This window comes from Phyllobates terribilis, unplaced genomic scaffold, assembly GCF_046119375.1.
Source record: "Phyllobates terribilis strain yellow unplaced genomic scaffold, ASM4611937v1 Scaffold_3__8_contigs__length_932513732, whole genome shotgun sequence".
In the NCBI taxonomy this organism is placed as follows: domain Eukaryota; kingdom Metazoa; phylum Chordata; class Amphibia; order Anura; family Dendrobatidae; genus Phyllobates; species Phyllobates terribilis.
The window spans coordinates 485,722,502-485,740,449 of record NW_027362763.1 but is presented as its reverse complement, the minus strand read 5'-3'; the positions used below and the strand labels follow the sequence as shown (position 1 = coordinate 485,740,449).

Here is a 17,948-nt window from a genome sequence, read left to right as displayed (position 1 = left end):
GCTGTGCACATGCTGCGGAAATTTCCACTGCAGATTATCATTGCGGAAAAATCCACAGCACAACCAATTTGGGCGTGATTTTGCAGCGAAATGACGCCCATTGACTTTCATTGAACCGCATAACATCCGCATGTATACATGTATACATGCGGATGTTATGTGGTTCAATGCATGGATGGTACCCAGGTCTGGAGAAGAGGAGACTCTCATCCGACTCGGGTACCATGGTACCTGCAAGTTAAAAAAGAATTATAACGTAAAAAATAAAAAGAAATATTCATATATAAAAACCTTATACTCACCTCTTCGGCGGCCCCCATCTTCTCCCGGCGGCGTCCTCACTCCTCCGCAGCCCGCGGTGTACTGGCAGGACCTGCGGTGATGTCATCTAGTCAGTTGATGGTCACGCGACCATCAGCTGACCGCTGACGTCAGCGGTCGCGTGACCATCAGCTGACTAAATAACATCACCGCAGGTCCTGCCAGTACACCGCGGGCCGCCGAGAGGAAAGGATCGCCGCCTGGAGGAGACCGGGGGCCGCCGGAGAGGTGAGTATAAGGTTTTTTTTTTCTTTTTACTTTCTAATTCTTTTTATTTACACTAGATGCATGATTTGAAGCAGAAATCTCCTCATAAGGTGGTCACACAATATAAATCCATGCCAGTTGCATGGATTTATATTGTGTGACCAACTTGTCAAGCCCTTTTCCAAGTGATGCTCAAAATCGTTTGGAAAACCACTTGAAAAAAAACGCTTGTAAAATCTGCGTGCTTTCTTTTTGCCAAGGAGATGCAGAAATGCTCAGGAAATATTTGCTTCAAATCGGCATCGTGGGCACATACCCTAACTGTTAGAAGGGACATGATCACCTTCATTGATTATACTCTTCAATGTGGCACAATTCATTAGTAGAAGCATTGTTTGAAATAGCATCTCAGTCCCATGGAACAGCATTAAGCGGTAATACCTGTAACGCTGGTGGGTGTGAACCCACTGCGCCATGGACCAGGCTCACCTAGGAAGGGCATAACTAAGTGACTACCGGGGATAGGCTTGGCCGCCGGTAGTCACCAGGTACTACTCTAAGGAAGTCCCCAGGTCTTCAGCAGCTGACCAGAAGGTACAGAGGGGTGAAACAGAGGTATAGTCATGTGGTCTGAGGTTGGGGCAGGCAGCACAGGATCAGGAAAAGTAACCGAGGTCAGGAGCGGAAAGGTCAGGCTGGATGGGAAAACTAATCGGGTCAGTTTCAGGAAACGGAATATTGAGACAAACAAAGTAGGCTAACAGGGTAGGAACCAACATTCGGTCAAGGAGTGGAGGAAGGAGCTGCCTAATAAAAGCCCTGCTGGCATGGAATAAGTCAGCAAGCCTGATATCTGCAGGCAGGACACAGCAGGGTTAAAATCCTGCAGAGACCAGCCACGTCCCCCTAAGGCTAGATGGGATCGACATGCAGGTACAGAGGTGCTGAGGAGTGCAGAAGGAAATAAACTCAGTGGAGAGGTCTGCCACGAAGAGAAACCGCACCTTGAGGGGTGCAGCGCTGTGGAGTCATGCGAGTTGCCCCTGTGACAATACCAGGTTATAACATGGTACTATTATGGAATGACAATGTCAGTGCCTTTGGAATCAGCAATCTTAATAGTATGGCAAGTCCTCTGAGGACTCCATAGATGTACTATTTTCATGTGGTTCCTCAAGAAATAAAGGTGCTTCTGTCATGTAAGAAAATAGGAGCCTGCTTAAAACAGGTACGCATTTCCTTTAGTTAATGTACTTAGTAGAGTTGTATAACTCTGTTATTCACTTTGGAGGAATGTATGAAGGTTTTTGCACTAATTTTTTCTGATGGTGAGGATAGGCTTTACCGCTGTGAGGCACCAGTTACCACTGCAGGGCAATCACCAGATCTGACCGGAGGGTCAGAGGTGCTGATGCAGGCTACAGAGGGGCGAGACAGAGGCATATCCAGATGGTCCGAAGTCAGGAGTGGAGAGATCAGACAGAACGAGTAGACAAACTGGGTCAAAAATGAAAGAGTTAAAATAGACAAATGCTTGACCCCTTAACGACCGCCGATACGCTTTAAAACAGTGGCCGCTAAGGGGCCTTATTCCCTTGGGATTGGAAATCATAGAATCATAGAATGTTAGAGTTGGAAGGGACCTCCAGGTTCATCGCGTCCAAACCCCTGCTCAATGCAGCATCCACTAAACCATCTCAGACATATGTCTGTCCAGTCTCTGTTTGAAGACTTCCATTGAAGGAGAACTCACCACCTCTTGTGGCAGACTGTTCCACTCGTCGATCACTCTTACTGTCAAAAAGTTTTTTCTAGCATATAAACTGTATCTTCTCCCTTACAGTTTCATTCCATAGCTTCTAGTGTTTCCATGTGCAAAGGAGAATAAGGCTGATCCCTCTACAGTATGACGTCCCTTGAGATATTTGTATAAATAAGTCTATAGAGCCCCCCAGAGTCTGAAAATCTACCAGAGGTAGCTGAGACCTTGGAGAACACAATCAGGGCGGGTTTTTCAGGTCAGTAATCACAGGATTGCCATAAGTCAATGAATAACAGCGATCACAAAAAAAGAGAGTGTGTCCGCTATAAAAATAATTTCTGTCTCTTCTGGCATGATATAACATGTCAAAGGAGAGAGAAATTATGTCTCAAAGCCCCATCAGTCCCTCCACCATCCTCTGGGCCCTCCTCCTCCATCCCTGTGCCTCCGCCTCCTCTTCATGAAAAAAAACGGCAGGCCCGCTGAGATCAATCGGCAGGCACCGGGCACAACAAGAAATTATCCTATTGGTTTGAGAATTTTGAACACTATGATTTTCACAACTAAACGCATTTCATATAAAACAAATGTTGCCACTATCATGAAGTACAATATGTCACAAAAAAACAATCTCTGAAACACTGGGATCCGTAAAAGCGTTCCAGAGCTATTACCTCACAAAGTGACACTGGTCAGATTTCAAAAGTTTGGCCAGGTTATTAAGGTCAAAATTAGCTCTGTCACTAAGGGGTTAAACGAGAAGCTAGCAGATGGACTCAGGTGAAAAGTGGTAGGAGAAGCTGCCTAATATAGGCCCTGTTAGCACAGGATAGCAGGTTAGGCAAGGGAACCTAACCTCTGCAGGACACAGCGGGGTTAAATTCCAGCAGAGACCTGCCATGTCCCCTAAGGCAGAATGAATGCCACATGTAGATGCAGTAGTGCTGCGATAAACAGACTCAGCACGGCGGCCTGACATGAGAAGAAACTGCACAGTGAGTAGAGAGGCACTGTGGAGGCCTGTGAGTTACCCCTGTGACAGCATTTATATGTTTAGATACAGTAAACAGCACTTTATGTGTTCTGTGTATCTGTAAATCTATAAATATTAACACTTACCATCACCATCTAAAAACTTTTGAAAGAAGTGCTCAAAATCTGGTGAGGTTTCTGCATAGGCGGCCATGGCTTCAAAATGATATAGAGATTTTATGACATCCTTTGGATTTCTCATCACATATATAATCTTTAATAAAAAATAACAGAAGAAAAACAAACAAATTTTGCAGTTTATGAAAGGAATGAAAAGAACATTAATTCTATTCTATCACACATGAAAGCTCATTCAATTTACTGTTTTAGTGATTTCAGTATTGAATTCCAATTGGGTTGGAAATTTAGGCATGGCTTGGACTAAGCCCGGGGATAGCTTTACCTATAAATGTAGTAGCTTGTGTCTATAGATTGTCTTAATAGATAGGATTAATATTTACTATGGCCACAGCAGGAGTGAAAACATTAAAACTTAATTTAATGATTAAAAATTGTTATAATGTCTCTTCTCATTGAACACTCTAAGTAGAATTGCGTAGTGCCAAATGAGAAAACCAACGATAACAGATTACATATTATTATTATATTATTATATATTACCCATACACTTGCCTGATGGAACGTAAACTAAAGCCCAGTGAGCTAAAACCAAATTCCACATCAGCATTTGTTGTCAGTGCTAAGAGCTGTAAACTTCATTTGTTGTCTAACAGCACCTCAACTTTTGCCCTCTGCTTTATCCACCAGTTTTTCATTCTGTATCCCATTAACATCTTGTTGGCCCTTTGTTTCAGGGGGGTTGAGCGATTAGCGATGAGGGAGACGTACTGGTCACTTCTATGGGGGCAGTTATTCCATAATTAGTTTCATTGGGACTCATAGACTGATTTGCGTGATTCCATAAGGACAGGTACCATCACCTTTCTCTTGCACAGCGGATTTGTGCCATCTTTTTAATGCCATCCTACCACCCTCCAAAACATGTAAGAATTTTCTATTTTTTTCTTTAACCCGACGATTTGTGACTGGTTGGTATTAAGGAATATAATTGGTCCTTCATAGTGCAAAGATTTTAGAACTGACATTAGGAGGCGCTATTTATTGTTTGTACAAGATGATATATCTGAATTGCTGTTCTATCTGATGTCACTTTCAGTTTTAGGGCTCTTTCAAATGTCCTGATATTTCTGCTACTGGAAAAAACAGTGTCGGTGATATAAGTGTACTTGTGTGGCATACGTGTAGCAACCGTGTGCCGCCCGTGTGCAGCATCAGAATCACATGTACCGGCGCCTGGGAAACAGCGATACTGGGCACTGGAGTCAAGTCTCATCATTGTCGCCTGCTCGCACTGAGATCAGCGCAAGCATGGGACAATAATGAGAATTGCCTCCAGCACCCGGCACCTGGGAACAGCGCGAACTGTACAGCTGTTTCCCAGGCACCGGTACGTGTCACACTGATGACACACAGATGTCATCCGTGTGTCATCAGTGTGCATGTGTGTCAAACGGTCTGTGGAAACACACTGACATGTGCGCAGACCCCTTCATTTGAATGCGTTTATGTGTATAAGTGTCTTTATTATGTGTGAAAACTGTCACCACACGCACTGGAGACAAGGACATGTGAATGAGGCCTTACTTTAAGGGATGTCTACTATTTTTTTGCTATAGTTATCAGCCCTTTTTAAGCTTATTTTGGGACCCCACATATCTTTATGGAATTAAAAGGTGGTTTATATACCTTGGCTTTATGTCATTACTCCATTTGCTACAATATTTCTCCTTGACAGTACGCGTTTATGTTATTTTTAAACCTGTGGTTATACATTGCCATATTGCGGTAGCCATAAACATTGCAGGATGTTCTTTTTTATCCAGCTGTTTCCCAATCCTGTTTGTCTGTATTCCAGTAATTTTGTGTTTCTTTGTACTAATATTGTCTATGTAATTTAGTTCAGATGTATTAATAAAGATGTAGTACATCTCGTACATTTGCTTTCCCCTACTTTATCTTGATATGTGTTGCATTACATGGCGTTATGGGCTGGTAGTACATATGTGTACATGGAATATGTGTCTTTTAATTGATTTAAGACTTTGTTATTGAGGCTTAAAGGGGTTTTCCCTTATTACAGAGTGATGGCATACCACTAGGCTATGCCATTACCTTATGGTTGACGAGGCTTTGACCTCTGGGACCCACAACAATCCTGCAAATAAATGGGTGCTAGTTTAGCGTTGTGCCTTTTTTTCCACACAGCAGTGCTCTTAACCACCCAGCTATTCGGAGAACTATAGATGGCCCCTCTTGCTAGAATGTAGACATGCTGCAGTTACCTGCCATTGTAAATGATCTGCTAATGGGATTACTGCTTATAATATGCAAAAAAAAACGAGGAAATTATAAGAAAGTTTCATGGATGGTCCTAAAATCAGCAATGAAAAGAGCGAACAGATAAGTTATCCACAGATATTAGAATAAAGTTGTCCGAACCGTCTGATTTAGTTGGAACCAACTGTCCTTGTAATGTTTATGGGGCCTCTTAACTCTTCTACCAATGGCTGGAGAAAGATTGGGCAGTTAAAATTAAATTTTCCCCATTCTTTTGTTTACAGTAAAGTGTGATGATTCATGGCTTATTGTACTCGTCCTATTCATAACACATCAGGTCAGCTGTATGAGTGGTTAGGTGTATGGGGAATTGTGGGAGATAGCTATCAGCCAAATGAGTATTTGGCCTACAGTTATCTAATGTGTTTGCCAGCCTTAGAAGAGTTACCTTTTGGCTATGTGACCACGATGCAGAAATGCTCCGGATTTTTTCCTGAGCGTTTCTGCATCTCCCTGGCAGAAAAAACGCATGCAGATTGTACATGTGGATTGCACATGCGGATTGTACATGCGGATTGCACATGCGGATTGTACATGAGTTTTCCTGCGAGGGACATGCGGAAATGAAGCGTTCTTCACTGGCATTTCCGCATGTGGATTTACAAGCGCTTTCCAAGCAATTTTAGCATCACTTGGAAAGTGCTTGTGACAACTAGGTCACACTATATAAATCCATGCAAACGGCATGGATTTATATAGTGTGTCCCGAGAGAGTGGTTAAAAATAAAAAAATAAACTAATACTTACCTTCCGATGGCCGCTGAGACTTGCAACGCTCCTGTGCTGGCTGCCGTCAGATCGCGGTACTGAAAAGACCTGCCGTCACATGACTGTGACGTCAGCGCAGGTCCTTCAGTCCTGCGCGATCTGTCAGCAAGTGAAGAGAAGGAGTCCGGGGGCCGTCGGAAGGTGAATATAATCTTTATTTTTTATTTAATTCTTCTTTTTATGGTACCTGGGTGTGGAGGAGAGTCTCCTGTCCTCTACACCTGGGTACCATCCGCACATTAGAACGCGCCAATTACGCAAGTACAGATGAAGTCTTGCGGAATTGGTGTGTTCTAATGCAAGTCAATGGCGGCGAAAACGCAGCGCTTCCGCAAAATAATTGGTAGTGCTGCGTTTTTTTCCGCAATGATAATCCGCAGCGGAAATTTCCGCAGCATGAGCAAAGCACATGCGGATTATCATTGGGGAACATTGCTGCCCTTCTACCATGCATTTTTAATGCGTTTCTGCAGCTGCAAAAACGCTGCGGAAGCGCATTAAAAACGCATCGTGGGCACACAGCCTGAAGGTGAGGGGATTAGTTGGATTAAACAATTTATTACTTAACTATATTGATTTGCAAGCACAGAACAGAACCCCTATAATTGTACTTTTGTTTAGGATTAAGGGAAAAAGAGATGTTAAAAACAAAAGTAATTTGCATTAGCTTCTCTTACCTTTGCCTTCTTGTTTTTCAGTTCACGTGGTACAAACTCATATGATAAATGTGATGCAAACAAGCGAGGAGAGGGACGACTGTTATGGTCACAATTTCCATCCTTACTGAGAGCTTGAAATTCTATCCATGGTACTCGTTCAGAAGTTTTTTTTTTTTCTGTTCCATTTCTGTACCCTTCACTGTATATTAAACTTAGAATCTGTTGTGTCCAAATAGTTCCTGGTAGTAAATATAGAGTAAAATATAATACATTTATTATGTTGCACTTAGTCACCCCCCTGTTCCTTCCAAACTCGAAACATTTTTCAAAAACTTGAGTGAACTCTCCGAATTTTGCATAAAAACACCATGTTGAAACATTTTAAGCAGTTTTACATAATTCTGCCAAAAACTGCTTGATGTATCAGGGCCCTAGTGCTGTACAGAGTGCCAATTTGATGTTTAATTTTTTTGTTGGACAGCTAAGACAAAAAAAATCACAGACAGTCAACATTTTTTATGGACACATAGGAAAACCATAAAAACTCATTAGGAATTTAAGTGATATACTGAATGTTTGCAGCCTCATATTTTGATAAAAAGACATTCATTAGTTGCGTTCATTATGAACTGTAAAATGACGGTGAATACAGTTATAATAATTTGTACTAGTTTCCTCAACATAATAAAATCATAGAAATATCAAATTTTCTTTTTTTTTTCTTTTATGGACAGTGGAAAACAGTACCCTATTTTCATGGACTATCCATGAATATCTGGACGGTTGGCAACCCTGATGCTGTATAGAATATGTATACACAAATAGAAATAGAATCAGATATCCCCAAAAGAAAGCTGACACCCCCAAATGAAAGCAGAATCGTACTCACAAGACCCCAAACAATTACAATTGACAAGTGCCGATGGTGGATGGGCTCTCACACAGAGATCTGCGTCTCTGTCAGGTTCCTCGCAATTCCAGCTCCATTGCGCTGCACCTCTCATACACAGATCGGGTATCAGTATCATTCCTCTCCCGAGCGCGACTGGTACTGCTTCTGGTCACCAGGAGGAGCCAACATCCGTCAGGGGACCGGACAGTGACTCAGGTTTCTGTGTGAGAGCTCATTCTCTTGCCAACTCTAACTGTTTGGGATCTGGTGAGTGCGATTCTTTTGGAGGGTGTCTGCTTTCTTATGGAATTAAACCATTGTCAACAATCAGTCCAATTTCCCAATTTCATAGAGAATAATAATTGTAAATTTAAGTAGGTAATTTAAACCATAGTTAATATGGTATGTACCCACCACTATAGGACTGATAGGGTATATATGGTTTTACTCCATGAGAATAGCAGATCAGATAATAAAATGTACAACTGAATCAGTAATAGGATTAGAGATGGGTGGACCCCTGGATGTTCAGGTCCAGCGGGTTCGGACGAACAGCTTTTAAAAGTTCGGGTTCGGGTACCAGAAAAGTACCCTAACCCAGACCCTATTCATACGAATGGGGGACCCAAACATCCCTGGTTTCCCATGTTGTCATCTGAGTGACAGTGTGGGAAACAGAGGCTCTGATCAGCGGTGACATAGCTACCGCAGGTCAGAGCGCTGCGGGATCACGCTGTCATATGTCACCGTGATCCCCCAGCTGTGACTCTGACTCGCGGTAAAAAGCTTACTATGGGTCACAAGCACTGGATGATGAGACTACTACCCCCATCAGCCAGTGCTTGTGATTTTTTTTTATAGAGGCAATGAGATTTTAATGGAACCTGAGAGCCCATATAGAGGGGCGATATATAAAAACGAAAAATAACACTTGCCTTGATTTATTCCAGTGGTACATCTGAGGGACTGGTACTTTAAGGACTGAAGCCCCCTAATAGCGCCTGTGACCGTTGCAATTGTCACCTTGAAAAAGGTGATGTTTTGCATGGTCCTGGTTATATATGGCATATAAAATAAAATATACCCCAGTGAAACATGGATGCACTTGTCAAATAGATGGAGATGCCTCCATATGACATTGGCTCCTGTGTTTAGTCTCTATTTGCCTCTTAATGTTGGTCACACCATGTGAAGGCAAAGGGAGATGATCTCCCTAAACAAAGATGGCGACCGTGTATCGGGAGACCGTATTGCACAGGCGTGGTCCCCGTCTGAGATTCTGGATGCAGTGATTGACTATTAGGAGATGACGTGAACGGACATGCGCAGAAGCATGTTTCCGGACTCTGATACTGGCGGTACACACGCTGAGGCATAATAATAAAAAAGAATGGGTGAGTCATACTCCGCAATTAATTATACCACACATGAGATTATTTATTGATACTTAATATACAAGGCACTTTATGTTGATGTATATAAAAATGAAATGCGCTTTGGACAGATTATATTATATGATTTGCATTGATATATTGCACTATATAGGTAATGATGATGGCTGTACCATGTACAATGATTTCTTTGCACTAATTTATTAATAATATTGTAAATTGAAATCATGATATATACTATGCACTTGCACTCTGTACACTGCTTGATGAAAGTTGTCCGCAACCGAAACATTGCCACACCGGGCTAAAAAAGTCCATATTTTTCTCAAAGTAATTTTGGAGTGCTGCCTGCAGTTTTTTACTATACTATATACAGTTGAAACCAGAAGTTTCCATACACTACATAAAAAAACACATATGCATGTTTTTCTCAATATCTGACATGAAATCAGAATAAACCTTTCCCGTTTTAGGTCAGTTAGGATTACCATAATTTTTAATATTTGCCAAATGCCAGAATAATGAGAGAGAGAGAAAGAGAGAGAATGTTTTAAGGCATTTTTATTACTTACTTCATATTCTAAAGTTTACATACATTTCATTAGTATTTGGTACCATTGCCATTAAACTGAATGACTTGGGTTAAACGTTTGGGATATCCTTCCACAAGCTTCTCACAATGGTTGGTCGGAATTTGGGCCCATTCTTCCTGACAAAACTGGTGTTACTGATCCAGGTTTGCCGGTTGCCTTGCTCCCACCTGCCTTTTCAACTTTCCCATAAATTTTCAATAGGATTGAGATCAGGGCTCTGTGATGGCCACTCCAAAACATTGACTTTGTTATCCTTAAGCTACTTTGTTACCACTTTGGCAGTATGCTTCAGGTCATTGTCTATTTGGAAGACCCATTTCCGACCAATCTTTAACTTCCTGGCTGATGTTTTGAGATGTTGCTTCAGTACTGCCACATAATCTTCCTTTCTCATGATGCCATCTACAGGTGCTTCTCACTAAATTAGAAAATCATCAAAAAGTTAATTTCTTTCAGTTCTTCAATACAAAAAGTGAAACTCATATATCATATAAAGTCATTACAAGCAGAGTGATCTATTTCAAGTGTTTATTTCTGTTAATGTTGATGATTATGGCTTACAGCCAATGAAAACACAACAGTCATTATCTCAGTAAATTAAAATATTTAATAAAAAACACCTGCAAAGGCTTCCTACGTGTTTAAAAAGGTCCCTTAGTCTGTTTCAGTAGACTCCACAATCATGGGGAAGACTGCAGACTTGACAGATGTCCAGAAGGCTGTCATTGACGCACTCCACAAAGTCCCAGAGTTCCAATTTTCATTTAAAGATCAAGGTCCCAGAGTCTGGAGGAAGAGTGGAGAGACACACAATCCAAGCTGCTTGAGGTCTATTGTGAAGTTTCCACAATCAGTGATGGTTTGGGGAGCCATGTCATCTGCTAGAGTAGGTCCGCTGTGTTTTATTAAGACCAAAGTCAGTGCAGCCGTCTACCAGGAAATTTTAGAGCACTTCATTCTTCCTTCTGCTGACAAGCTTTTTGGAGGATTTGTCACCTCTCCACAATGCCAAAAGTGCCAATACCTTGTTTAAAAACAACAGTATCACTGTGCTTGATTGGCCAGTAAACTCACCTGACCTTAACCCCATAGAGAATGTATGGGGTATTGTCAAGAGGAAGATAAGAGACACCAGACCCAGCAATGCAGGGAAGCTGAAGGCTGCTATCAAAGCAACCTGGGCTTCCATAACACCTCATCAGTGCCACAGGCTGAGCGCCTCCATGCCACGCTGCATTGATTCAGTAACTGATGCAAAAGGAGCCCCGACCAAGTACTGACTGCATTTACTGAACATACATTTCAATAGGCCAACATTTCAGATTTTAAAAACATTTTTTAAGCTGTTGTTAAAAAGTATTCTAATTTACTGAGATAATGACTTTTGTGTTTTCATTGGCTGTAAGCCATATTCATCAACATTAACAGAAATAAACACTTGAAATAGATTACTCTGTTTGTAATGACTCAGTATAATATTTCAGTTTCACTTTTTGTATTGAAGAACTGAAATAAATTAACTTTTTGATGATATTCTAATTTTGTGAGATGTACCTGTATTTTGTGAAGTGCACCAGTCCCTCCTGTAGCAAAACAGCCCCACAACATGATGCTGCCACCTCCATGTTTCACAGTTGGGATGGTGTTCTTAAGATTCCAAGCTTCTCCCTTTTTCCTCCAAACGTAAAGATGGTCATTATGCCCAAAAAGTTCAATTTTAGTTTCATCAGACCACAGGACTTGTCTCCAAAAATTAAGGTCTTTGTTTCTGTATGCATTTGCAAACATTAATCTGTTTTATTTAGGTTTCTTTTGCAGTGAAGGCTTCTTCCGGGCAGAGTGGACTTTCAGCCCATGTTCATATAGTACTCGCTTCACTGTGGATATTGACACAATCTTACCAGCTTCTGCCATCATCTTCACAAGGTCTTTTGCTTTTGTCATTGAGTTGATATGCACATGTCGGACCAAAGCACATTATGGACATTCCCATCTTGTTTGTACTTGCATATAATTGTTTGTAGAGATGAACAAGGCACCTTCAGGTATCTTGAAATTGTACCCAAGGATGAGCCAGACTTGTGCAAGTCCACAATTCTCTTTCTGATATCTTGGCTGATTTCTTTAGACTTTCCCATGATGCTACCCCAAAGAAGCAGTGAGTTTCAGGCATGCATTAAAATACATCCACACATGTGTCTCTAATTAACTCAGATGTTGCCAAAAAAACTATCATAAGCTTCCAAACACATGACATCGTCATATGTGCAGTCCAGAATTGTTTAAAGTCATAGTAAACTTTTCACTTTGCGGTAAGTAATAAAAATGATTTAAAATATTCTCTCTCTCTCTCATTATTCTGGCATTTGGCAAATATTAAAAATTATGGTAATCCTAATTGGCCTAAAACTGGAAAGGTTTATTCTGATTTCATGTCAGATATTGAGAAAACCATGCATATGTGTCTTTTTACATAGTGTATGTAAACTTCTGGTTCCAACTGTATATGGAAACATAGAAATATGGATGGATAAATAGATATATGGGTAGATAGATAGAGATAGATATAGATAGATAGATATATAGATAGATACATAGACAGACAGACAGATAGACAGATAGATAGATAGATAGATAGATAGAGAGATGTGGATACATAGATAGATAGAGTGACAGAGTCACTGGTATGATATATGAGGGGAGGTATGTGTCACGCAGGTTGCTGGCATGCGAACTGAAACCAAGAGACTTTCTGCCAGCATGTTATATGCTGGGGGTTAACTTTTTTTAAAGGGTGTGGTTTTATGGGAATGACATAGAGATGGGAGGGAAGTCATTCTCATACCTCCGCCTCAGGGTGTGGCTGAGCAAGGTTTAAATGCTCAGTCACCATTTTTTTCTGTTGTTGAGTTTCGAGTGGCAAAGACTCCAGACTGGAAGGCCACAGCACAGAGAGGAGCTGAAGGCTGGGACGGCAACCTTTGTGGCAAATCCCACACTGCTACGGACTGTGCTATTGTTTATCTTTAGCTTTGTTGTTTTGCCAGTAAGGCAGTGTCCCACGCAGATCTCACTTGTAGAGAAGTCACATGAGCAGATGTGAGTGCGCTACAGGACAGCTGGCTACACACTGACACAGGAGTGTAATCGCTCCTCTGTCAGTGTATAGCACTGAGCTGCCATGAGAGAGGTCACAGAAGTTCATCAGCTGATGATCTCCGGTGATCTCACTTACTGCACCGCCGCTGGGTGAGAAAATTCTCAAGCAGCGGCGGTGCCCTAAGTGAGATCACCGGAACTCATCAGCTGATGAACTACAGTGACCTCTCTCACAGCAGCTCAGCGCTATACACTGGCACAGGAGCGATTACACTCCTGTGTCATTGTGTACCTTGGGTGTGTATTATACTGTATTTGTTAATAACGAAAAAAATAAATGAAAAAAATGCTGTGAGCTCCCGTGTAATTTTCAAAACCAGAAGAGGGAAAGCCGACCACTGGAGGCTGATATTTCTAGCCAGGGAAAGGGGCCATTAGCCAAAGATGTTCCGTGGCTATTATTAACAGCCCACAGCTGTTTGCTTAGCGTTTACGGGCTAGATTACAGGGGGACCCCAGAATATAAAATCTAGTCAGCAAAGGCTAACCATACAGCTGTGGGCTGACATTAATAGCCAGGGAAGGGGCCATGGATACTGGCCCCCTCCAAGGCTAATAACATCAACTCTCAGCCACCCCAGAAATGGCACATCAATAATATGCACCACATCTGGCACTTAGTCTCGCTCTTCCCATTTGCCCTGGTGGCAAGAGGGGTAATGGGGTTGGGATTCATGTCAGCTTTGTATTGGCAGCTGACATGAAGCCCAGGTTAGTAATGGAGAGAAGTCTGTAAAATGCCCCCATTACTAACCTCATAGTAAAAGTTTGCAAATAAACACACGGCCTGAAAAAAATCCATTATTTGAAATAAAAATCCAAAGAGTTTTAATAATTTATTTAAAAATAAAAAACACAGTATACTCACCTAACACCTAATACCCTGACGACATTGTCCCCTGTAAAAAACAAAGAAAAAACTTTATACTCGCCTAACACCTAATCCATTTGAAGCCATTGTCCCCTGTAAAAAAAAACAAAAATAACACAAAAACTAAATACCCCACATGTCCGACATGATGACATAATACAAAGTGTCCCATGGCAACTGGATCAATTATAGAGCAGTCACATCAGCAGTCACTGATGTAATTGCTCTACATGAAAGCAGGCTACACATTTACACATGAATGTAATGGCTCCTGTGTCAGTGCATAGCGCTGAGCTGCTGTGAGAGAGGTCCCTTGAGTTCATCAGCTGATGAGCTTTGGTGATCTTACTTACTGCACCGCTGCTGCATGAGAACTTTCTCAAGCAGTGGTGGTACTGTAAGTGAGGTCACCAGAACTCATGAGCTGATGAACTCATGTGACCTTTCTCACGGCAGAAGAATACATTGCAGGAGTGATCATGCTTCTGTCAGTGTATCGCCGGCTGCCGGATAGAACAGTCACATCTACCGATGTGTGGTGAGCACCTTGAACCCACAAGTGCTTCACAGAATTTTACAACGTTGATCTGTGAAAATGAAAAAAATATATTTTTCCCAGAAAATAGTTATTTTAGCCCCAAATGTTTTCATTTTCATAAAGATTGCAGGAGAAAATGGACCCCAAAATTTGTTATGCAATTTTCCCTGAGTACGCCGATACACCATATGTGGTCAAAAACTACTTTTGAGGCACAGTGCAATGCTCAGAAGGGATATTGGAGTTTAGATTTTGCTGGACTGGTTTGAAGGTGCCATGTCTCATTGGCAGAGCCCCTGAGATGCCAGAACAGCAGAACCCCCCATAAGTGACCCCATTTTACAAACTACACCTCTCAATAAATTCATATAGGGGTGCAGTGATCATATTGACACCACAGGTGGGTCACAGCATTTTATACATTAGGCAGTGAAGAAAAAATAATTACATTTTTAGCACCAAAATTTTGTTTTCGCCCCACATTTTACATTTTCACACTGGGAAATGGGTAAAAATGGCATCAAAATTTGTCCTACCATTTCTGACAAATGTACAAATACCCCATCTGTGGCTGTACAGTACTGCTTAGCCATATGGCGAGACTCGGGATAGATGGAGTGCCACCGGGAGCGCAGAATTTCTTAGAATAGTTTGCCATCTCCATATACAGAGCACTTAAGTGCTAGGAGAGCAGATTCCCCCCTCAAGTGATCCCATTTTGGAAATTATACCCCTTAGGGAATTTTATCTACAAGTGTAGTGACGATTTTGACTACATGGGTGTCTTCCCGAAACAAGCAGCAGTGGATGTTGCTGAGTGAAAATTGCAAACTGCTGTTGTAGAGACTAGTATGTTGTAGTCACCAGTACGTTGTAGTGACCAGTACTTTGTGTCCAGGTCATGCTTCTGGAGACACACACCCATAAATTAGGCGGCCTCTCATCGCTATAGAACTGCTAAACATTTGGACGCTAACTGTGGTTTAGGCACTCTGAGGCTCAGAAGGGAGGGGGGCATTTGGATTTGGAAGCACAGAATTTACTGAATTTGCTTTTGGGGGACGAGGAGCCATTTTGCTTTTCCACAGCCTTTGTGCTACCAGTAACATGGAAACCTCTATATTTCCATTAACAGATGATGGACCTGAGTGGGGACTAGCATTTTGTGGATTGAGTTGAAGCTTTTATTGGGAACATTTTACACAACATTTTAGATCACATTTATCCTGTGCTCTACGCTGAGAAGTTATATGGGGATTCCAACTAAATCTCCAAATGACGAGATTCAGATGAAACCCCCGAGGGATCCATTCTCTATAATGAGGCAGCACATTTACTCTGAACTACATCAGGCCTCTGTTCAGGGGTGTCCATCTTTTCAGAAGTGCACAAATCTGTGGCAGACCGTGCTTTTGTACTTTTATGCACGCCTAAAAAGACGGACACCACCGGATCACAGGTCAGACGGCGTCCACAGTGACTCCATCTGCCTCATTACAGGGAATCTTCTGCCGGGGGTTTTGTCTGGATCACGTATTTTGGAAGTTTACACAGAAACCCTGGTGTAAGCGCTCAGCGTAGAGAACCTGATAAATGTGAGCCGAGCCTTACTGCGATCTTTGGGTAGGCAGAATGAACAAATCAACAGCAGTTGAACAATTGGTTTTATTTATGTTTTGCGCTATTCTTCATGCAGTATAAGTGATTAGACGACTTTATTCTTCGGGTCGGGGAGATTACAGATACCAGATTTATATCGCTTTTTTATGTTTGGCTGCTGTCACACACTAAAAGACGCTTTTTTTGCAAAAACTTTTGCATTGCCATATTTTGAGAGCTATAATTTTTTTCATATTTCAGCCTACAGCGCAATGTGAGGGTTGATTTTTTTTTGGTACCATTTTTGGGCACATGACATTTTTTGATCTCTTTCTATTCTGATTTTTGGGAGGCAGAATGAACAAAAGCCAGCAATTCAGGAATTGTTTTTTTTTTATGTCGTTCCACGTGTGGTAAAATTGATAAGGCAGCTCTATTCTGTGGGTCAGTACAATTACAGTGATATCACATTTATATAAATTTAATATAAGACCACCGGACGCGGCGATACCTAACGTGTACTTTTTTTTTTTCATAAAAAATATTTACTTTATGGCTACAATATATTAGTGTTTTTTTATTATTTTGTCATTTTTTAAGAAATATTTTTACAATTTTTTTTTTTTACTTTTTTACTTAGTCCCACTATGGGTCCTTCACTTTCAGCACTGTGATCGCAGTAATAAGGCATAGCAATGCATGGGCATTGCTATGCCTTATAACTGTAAGTGCTGCACTGACTCAAGTTAGTTACATCATACAGTGCAACTTCAGGTTGCCATGGCAACGATCAGGCTCCCGCGACTTCACACAGGGGCACCAATCCAAGAGCAGAGGGGGCTTCCTCCCTTTGCCTAAATGCAGTGATCACTAGTAATCACAGTATTTATGGGGTGTGGTAAGACGACTCAGCTGCTTCCAGAAGTAGGCTCAGGACACAGTTTCCTCTGCAGGTTTATTGTAGCAACATAAGCACTGTGTTACACACACACCCGGACTGACCAGCGTGAGCATGATTAGTGATCTCACTGGACCATGAACCGAGGAGTGCCTGGAGGGGCGTGACTAAGTATCAACTCGGTCCGACCAAGGTCACACGGCGGCTCAGTCGACTCCGTGAACCAGGGAGGAACCGAGCAGAGGGACCAGGTGCTACTCCAGGTCAGACCCCGGTCACAGCTGTTGACCCACACCGGGGAACGCAGGAACAGGCAGGTTAGGCTGGCATACATACAGGTGGGTACTGGCAGGCACGGCTGGTATGCAGACAGGTGGGTATTGGCAGGCACGGCTGGTATGTAGACTGGTGGGTACTGGCAGGCACGGCTTGCATGCAGACAGGTGGGCACTGGCAGGTAGGAATGCAGGCAGGATAGGGACCAGTACAGACTGGGACACAGGAACAGAGCCGCAGGTGCGGTAGACAAGCAGAGCAGAGCGAAACCCGCAGGTGCGGTAGACAAGCAGAGCAGATCAAAACCCGCAGGTGCGGTAGACAAGCAGAGCAGAGCAAAACCCGCAGGTGTGGTAGACAAGCAGAGCAGAGCAAAACCCACAGGTGCGGTAGACAAGCAGAGCAGAGCAAAACCCGCAGGTGCGGTAGACAAGCAGAGCAGAGCAAAACCCGCAGGTGCGGTAGACAAGCAGAGCAGAGCAAAACCTGCAGGTGCGGTAGATAAGCAGAGCAGAGCAAAACCCGCAGGTGCGGTAGACAAGCAGAGCAGAGCAAAACCCGCAG

At 42.3% G+C, this 17,948-nt stretch overlaps 1 protein-coding gene across 1 annotated transcript in view; it reads right to left on the bottom strand.

The window, feature by feature from the left end:
* LOC141259643 (amine sulfotransferase-like) overlaps positions 1 to 17,948 on the bottom strand; it is a 113,115-nt gene that overhangs the window by 40,604 nt on the left and 54,563 nt on the right. Inside the window, exons 3-4 of the mRNA XM_073675910.1 lie at positions 7,186 to 7,406; positions 3,410 to 3,536 (exon numbers count right to left, since the gene is read on the bottom strand). Of these exons, the coding sequence (XP_073532011.1) occupies positions 3,410 to 3,536; positions 7,186 to 7,406 (348 nt within the window). The remainder of the gene's footprint in view (positions 1 to 3,409; positions 3,537 to 7,185; positions 7,407 to 17,948) is intronic.